Source organism: Panthera pardus, unplaced genomic scaffold (assembly GCF_024362965.1).
Source record: "Panthera pardus isolate Hobbes unplaced genomic scaffold, ASM2436296v1 HiC_scaffold_20, whole genome shotgun sequence".
In the NCBI taxonomy this organism is placed as follows: domain Eukaryota; kingdom Metazoa; phylum Chordata; class Mammalia; order Carnivora; family Felidae; genus Panthera; species Panthera pardus.
This window is the reverse complement of record NW_026526766.1, coordinates 57,382,468-57,390,088: the sequence shown is the minus strand read 5'-3', so window position 1 is coordinate 57,390,088 and position 7,621 is coordinate 57,382,468. Positions and strand designations below refer to the sequence as shown.

General features: G+C 46.9%; 1 protein-coding gene across 1 annotated transcript; it reads left to right on the top strand.

Moving 5' to 3' along the window:
- Positions 1–3,419: 3,419 nt before the first annotated feature.
- Positions 3,420–4,454, top strand: LOC128778691 (olfactory receptor 13C7-like). Its single transcript, XM_053908646.1, has one exon. The coding sequence runs from the start codon at positions 3,498–3,500 to the stop codon at positions 4,452–4,454; it is 957 nt and encodes a 318-aa protein (XP_053764621.1). The 5' UTR covers positions 3,420–3,497.
- The last annotated feature ends 3,167 nt before the right edge of the window (positions 4,455–7,621 follow it).

The following is a 7,621-nucleotide window of genomic DNA, read 5'->3' as shown; positions in this document are numbered from 1 at the left end:
TCACATCCAAGTATCCCTCATACCTACCTCAAGGGATCCTGGGGAACCTTAGGTAAGACGAGATTTAGAAAAGTTATAAATTAACGGTAACTCATTAATATCGACATCTCACCATTATCTCAAATATAACAAATCCCACAGGCCATAAACTCCTCAGTCACAGACACGATTTCTTAGTCATATCCTTATTGCTAGTAACCAATGAGCTGGGCACTAAAGATATACCAAAACCGTAGCGTGAAACGTCAGAAACAACCCTGCAGCCACCCTACCCCTACCAGCCCAGACAGCCTCTCCTCCGTAATCATCCGGTATTTTAGCCACTGTTGGTTCTTCTCTCTCCTGCACCTCTCACCCCAGATCTGTCTCTAAATCCCACCATTTCTTCCTTCTAAATGTCTCCTTCTGTCCCTCTCTCCCCCATCCCTGCTATCTTCATCCTGGGCTAGTTCTACGCGCTCCTCCTGTGCACAGCCTCCTGGAAAACTCTGTGGCCCTGTCAGCCATGCCTTGTTCTCTAGATATTCCTGCGGTGCCTGCCATTCTCTGAAGGCAAAGGCCCATTTCTGGTCATCATGTCCCCCGCTCCTGCTCTCTGGTACTTGGCATTTTGGTACTTGACATGGTCATAGCGATTATTCAGAGTGGTGTGCAGGTTAGTGAGAACAAGTGAGAGAGAGAGAGAATGCTGGGTCATGGAATGGAGGGGAGGAGATGGCTGACGGGCAGGGAATCTATCTGGCCCAAAGTTCCCAGGAATATTTGAATCACTGAGGCCCAGTTCTTTTTCCTTCTAGGCTCTCTGGGGACAATGTCAGAACCATCTTGAACCGATTATCATGATCAAAACCCAGGGGAACTCTGATTACCTGGCCAGAGGATGTTCTAAGCTGAGACTTCCTTGTAGTGAGAGGGCAGCATTGGGTAGACTTCACAACATTGCCTAATTGGGTCTATGGGATTGAAGTCTAAATTCTGAGCCTCTCACCAAACTTTAAATTGCTTCTGGGATAGGGCCTGGCCCCAAAGCAACCCAGCATTAATTCCTGAGAGAGTCATCAAGGGGCCCCCTGGAGAAAGTGTGGAGCCCAGAGAAGAGGATGTTGGGTCTAATAGCTGCATGGCTCACCAACTCACCCTGGGGTGCAGCCTTGCCTGGGCTGAGGTTCCTGGCCGATCCTCATCCTCGACAGTTAACCTTTGTCTCGTTGTCTTACTAAGCCCCAAGGTCTGGCAAAGGCACCGTGAGTAGCTGTAGCTTCTATGGGCTTTGACCTGTGGCTGTACTTTGGACCCCTCTATACCTAGGGTCATTTAGAGACACCAGGAAGTCAGACAATAGTTAAAGAGTATGTGCCCATATTACAAATGTGCATCTACCTGTTGCTGGAGCAGCTCTGAGAGATAAGGCCTGTATGGCCTGCTTGGTTATGGCTTGGTAGCATCCAGATGGACAGATGACAACAGAAACAGTCATTTCGCCTTGCTCCTGTAAACTGGCAGCCTCCCCCCTCCAGTGGCTTCCCTTCCTGTGAGCAACAGGCCCAGCCTAGATGTCACCCCACGCTGGGTAAGTTCCAGGTGATGTTTATGGCCAGCTCTTCACCAGTTGGGAGGGAAGAAAAGAGGCTGAAAAGAGAGTGCAGGGTGAGGCAGGGAGGGAAAAACTGGGCTGGGGGACAAGACAATTATTTCTAAAGCTCTGAAGGCTGCTGCTATGACAAGGGAGCAGGTCTGTTTTGCATGAGCCCAGAGGAGTCTTTGGGCCCGTGGAGGAAGGAAGAAGTTAGAAAAAAAGCAATCAACAATATATTGATATATATTGACAATAATATGGGAGGATGCGAGCCCCCATGTTGTTCAAATGTTCTGCAGAGGCAGAGAAATTACTTCCTGAGGAGAGGATCACTGTAACAGGTGGGTTAGGGAAGGGGACTGGATTGGTTTAATATCTGAAGGTTCTGCCAAGCTTCAAATTCTGCACTTCCTGGTACTAAAAGAGCTTTTCTCTAAAAATGATTCTCTCTCTCTTCGTTCCACATATCCCGAGATAACTTCTTTTGGGCACTGTATCATTACCAATTAGAAGAAAGTACCCTTTCTTTGGGGCCATGTGCAAGTCACAAACCTCTCTCCAGACCTCAGTTTCCCCACCTTAAAATTTTTTTTTTAATATCTGTTTATTTTTGAGAGAGAGCCAGAGTGTGAGAGGAGGAGGGGCAGAGAGAGAGACATACACAGAATCCGAAGCAGGCTCCAGGCTTTGAACTGTCAGCACAGAGCCTGACGCAAGGCTTGAACTCACAAACTGTGAGTCGGGCGCTTAACTGACTGAGCCCCTCAGGCACCCCTCCCCACCTTTAGAGGTCAGTGATTCCCAAGACTGGTGTGGATCAGAAATATATGAGAAACATTTATTTTAAAACTATGCAAACAAAAAATGGATCTCCAAGATCATCTGCAAATGTAGGACTCAGCAATCTGTATTTTTAACCAGCAGTCAGGTCACTCCATGCTGTTTTAGGCACTCTGCTACAGGGCCTGATCACATCTGGTGTTCCTAATCTCTTTGGCAGAAAAACTGATGATCTACAGTGTGGCACTGAATATTCTGGCAAGCTGAGTAGATTTACATGTGATGATGTCTCCAAAGCATCTCAATGGCACTGGATGGCACATGACTCAAGACCCCACTCAACCTAGGCTGGGGGTGTGTATTATGAATGGGCTCTGACTGTCAGCTATGATTATATTCCTTGGGCCCAAGGTCCAGAGCCACGGAGGTGCAGACAGGTGAGCTGTGGTTACGGGAGATTTTGGTGAGTGCTCCATGTTATAGGTTCCAGAAATTCAATTGGGTCAGATTATTCAGAGAAGAGGGCCAGGATCAGATAAATTGATTCATACCAACTAAACTCAGAAGATACTGAAGTGTAAACCACATACTGTATAAGAAATAAAACGGTTACAAATATAAGTAACTTTATGTTTGCAAGCCAGCACATTCTCTTCCTATAAAACTGTTTGTATGGGGAGTTCAATTATATTAGAAATTTCCTGGGCAAAGAAGAACTAGAGCCAGAGAAATGGGCAACATGACTCAATGGCCTCTGTCGCTGAGCTGGGATAGCTTGTGGTCCCAATTGTATGAGAGAGACAGAATTAGTCAGAGGCTCCTGTTTCCCTGGAAAGTGGGGAAGACACACAGCATATGCAGACACACAATTTTTGCTTTAGGTATGTTAATATCAAAATGTCTTTTTTATTTCATTAAATTTCATTAGATTTCCAAGTTCTGCTCTAGATGCTTTTGACTGCTACACAGACTTACTTGAGATTACTTGGTTTTGTAGTTGAATCCCATATATAGATTAAGTTTGTTTATAATTTTAGGGACATGATGCTGTGATCCCCATGTACTGACTCAAGCAAGCCATCAAAAAACCAACAAGAATTTCTGCCTTCAGTATTTTTAGGGATAAAGGAGAGAGTTTGAAATGGAAGCATCCAACCAATCTGCTGTGACAGAATTTGTTTTGCTTGGCCTCTCTGCCCATCCAAAACTAGAGAAAACGTTCTTTGTACTCATCCTGTCTATGTATCTGGTGATCCTGCTGGGCAATGGGGTCCTCATCCTGGTGACCATCCTTGACTCCCGCCTGCACACGCCCATGTACTTCTTCCTGGGGAACCTCTCCTTCCTGGACATCTGCTACACAACCTTTTCAGTTCCTCTCGTCCTGGATGGCTTCCTCACTCCCAGGAAAACCATCTCCTTCTCAGGCTGTGCCATGCAGATGTTCCTCTCCTTTGCCATGGGAGCCACAGAGTGTGTGCTTCTGGGCATGATGGCATTTGATCGCTATGTGGCCATCTGTAACCCCCTTAGGTACCCTGTGGTCATGAGCAAGGCTGTCTATGTGCCCATGGCTATCAGCTCCTGGGTGGCTGGTGGAGCCAACTCCTTGGTGCAGATCTCTCTTGCAGTACAATTACCCTTCTGTGGGGACAATGTCATCAACCACTTCATCTGTGAGATCCTGGCTGTCCTGAAGTTGGCCTGTGCTGACATCTCCATCAATGTGATCAGTATGGGGGTGGCCAATGTGATCTTCCTGGGGGTCCCAGTTCTGTTCATCTTTGTCTCCTACATCTTCATCCTCACCACCATCCTGAGGATCCCCTCAGCTGAAGGGAGGAAAAAGGCCTTCTCCACCTGCTCTGCCCACCTCACAGTCGTGGTCGTCTTCTACGGAACCATCCTCTTCATGTATGGGAAGCCCAAATCCAAGGACCCCCTGGGGGCAGACAAGCAGGACCTTTCAGACAAGCTCATCTCCCTCTTCTATGGACTTTTAACTCCTATGCTCAACCCCATCATCTATAGTCTGAGGAACAAGGATGTTAAGACCGCGGTGAGGTACCTGGTGGCTCAGAAACGCTTCACCCAGTGATGCTAGGATATGTCGTGACCCACACACTCTGATTCACTTGAGAAAGTCAATGCAAAGTGATGCTAGGTGAGGGGCAAATTGAATTCAGAGCCATGCTGCTCATAGTGTGGTCCACGGAGCAGCAGTGTTAGCAGCACCTGGGAGCTTATTAGACATGCGGAAGGGGCCCATTCCAGACTTAACTGAATTGGAATCTACATGTTAACAAGATCCCTCAGGAGATTCATGTGCGTGTTAAGCCTTGAGAAGTACTGGTTAAGAGCGTACGGTGGGTGGTGTGGCGAGTGTACTGCCCAGACCCCTCCTCTCTCTCCCTTAGGGGCTTTGGCTCCTGTTACCCTAGCCACGGGGAGTACTGGTGGCAAACAACATTCAGTTGCTGCACTGGCTTGCCCTTGGCCCATGAGAGTTACGTGGCAGTTCAAGTTCTTCCTCTGCACTGTCCTGCTTCCTTCACCTCCACCTCACAGGTATTGATCTTAAGAGCACTCTCCAGTCAACATCCTGCATGAAAATCTCCCCACCAGAGTCAACTTCCTGGGAAAGCTTACCCACAACAGAAAACAATTATCAAATCTCAGTACTGGTGCATGAGTTGTGTGTGATGGGCCTGTGTTCCCAGGTGTCTCCTGCACCCTGGCTCCCGAGGAAAGTAACTTGGAAATTCCATTTGTTCAATGATTTGCTAAGTTAAATTCCTTACTTTTTACTTCTATAAACAGATCTTAATTTGTACTTACTGTACAAATGTCTTTACTCCTTTTTTTTAAAATTTTTTTATGTTTATTTATTTCCGAGACAGAGAGAGACAGAGCATGAGTGGGGGAGGGGCAGAGAGAGAGAGAGAGGGAGACACAGAATCCAAAGCAGGCTCCAGGCTCTGAGCTGTCAGCACAGAGCCCGACGCGGGGCTTGAACTCCCAAACCGTGAGATCATGACCTCAGCTGAAGTCAGTCACTCAACTGACTGAGCCACCCAGGCGCCCCCAAATGTCTTTACTCCTAAGCAGAGAGTCAGCAGGGCTGTTTTACACCCCCCCCCCCCCCCCCGCCGGACATGAGGGTGCAGTAGTCGGGCCTATGGGGTGTTTTCTAAGTACAAAGATGTTTGAGGGCTGGAAAACCTGTTGGCTCTTAACTACAAGACAAACAAACAGAAATCCTTTAAAAACTTAATAGTTGTTTATTTGTGTGCCCAAAAAAGGGAATATTATGTTAACCTCAGTAATGGATGAATGAATATACTGTATTCATGAATCTTATTTTAAAACAATGTGTATGCAGTTAGTTACCTTAGTTTTGCAAACACTCCAGAGTTTTTATGCTTACAGTTGAGAAACCATAGAATTGTAAATTGAGTCACTTGTATGCCAAGTAATTCTAATAACAGAAGTAGAAAAATAACTTCAAATTTACCACAAAATTACACATAAAGTGGGATACAGGTGCATTTTGACATGATGTGGGTCGAGACCTCCAAAAGTGAGAGTGCCAAGGTTGGGAGCAGTCTCGAGGTGGTCCCTCTAGTTCCCATTGTATTTGTCTGCAGTGCCTAAAAATGTAATCGGCATGCAGGTACTAAAGAAGATACACAGATGTCTCTCCCCACCTACCTTTTAACTTTCTCTTGTCCCCCTGCACTCCTTGGACTCAGAGATGTGCCATGTGGCTGGTAGGCTTCTATAGAGGGTCTCAAGTGAGGGCTCAGAGGGCTGAAACCTTTCCTTAAGAGAAAGTCCCAACATGCTAGTCTCCAGCCAGAAGCCTGCAGTGGTCTGTGGGTCGTAGAGGTCCCCAACCAGGGGGCTCCAGGACTTCTTTTCTTCAGTCTTTATGAAAATGACAAAAGCATTGGTGGAGAGGAGCCGAACCCACACTCTATAATGAGATCTTTGTGCATTTCCCCTGTGATAACGTGGACCGTGATGACTACATGATGCCCACGTGGGTGACAAAAGTATACAACAAACTGATACCAACTTCCATCTTCTTCTCAAGGAAAAATTAGTTCCCAGGGTCTTTTATTAGCAAATCACCCTCCTTCTCTTTTAAGACCAGTCTTTGTCAGTTGCTTTTGATAGAGATTAGGCTTTAATCCAAGGCTCCTTACCTCCTCCCTGCCTTCCCTCTTATCCACTTATATGGGAAAATTCCTGTTCTCAGGCCCTGCCGAGCAGGCATGGCCACGTTCCATACTGCCTGATTCTCACCTCCTGGACTCCAGTTGAGGTGACCTGAAGGGTTCTCTTGTTTCTTGTCACCAAAGATTTCCAACTAAACAGAAGCTCTTAGCAAAATGCTAGTTAGCTGCCTGGCCTGTGACTCCAGAGCTGCTTCTAAGGATAGACTCTGCTGTTTTCTCACCAACCCTAGAGCTCTCTTCTGCCCTCATGTCCTCTGCTTCAATCCACAATCCTTATTCCCTGCTATACTATAGTATGGCAGGGGGGCAGGAAGAATTGCTTCCTAGTTGGGACCTAAGCTTCTCTGACCTCCTTCTTCTGACGTTTGCCTGTTCTGGGCTCCCATACAGCTTAGGGGCACTTGGCAATCATCTCTCAAACTGTAGCTGTCACTGGGAGTTTCTGGAGATCAGAGGTGCCATCCTTGTCATTTCTAGCGCCTGGTGCTGGCTTGTGGTACATGTTTCCTGTCTTTGAGGGCAAGGGCTAGAGCTGATCAGCCCAGGATGAGTGCTGGGTGACCGCAGCGAAGGTCAGCTACTGGAGCATGGGGATGCCCAGTGTGTCTGCGAGGGTCTAGGCAAGCTTTCATCTCTTGTTTGGACACTTAGTCCTGCAAAGACAAGTGCAGAGCCCCCTCTAACAGATACCATTGTGGTAAAAGCATAGTCAGACCTTAGTTATCTCCTCTACTTCCAGGAAGGTCAGCAAGGACAGGACGGGAATTTCTAATCTAAGGAACATTTCTTTGTAGTGAGAGTTAAGATTTACATAGTGTTGTCTACAATGTATATAATTGAGTTCATGGGACACAGGCTCTAAACTCCTGTGAGGCCTCCACCAAACTTTAAATTGCTTCTGGGATTAAAACTGCCCCCAAACAACCAGAACTCTAAATTCCTCCGTGGTTCTTTGACGGAACCTATAGAGAGAGGGCAAGGGGCAGAGAGCAGAGTGTGTCTGCCCCGATCACGCAGGTTGGGC

Excerpts from the sequence above, each read along its gene's own strand:
- LOC128778691 (XM_053908646.1), top strand. The coding sequence starts at position 3,498 with ATGGAAGCATCCAACCAATCTGCTGTGACAGAATTTGTTTTGCTTGGC.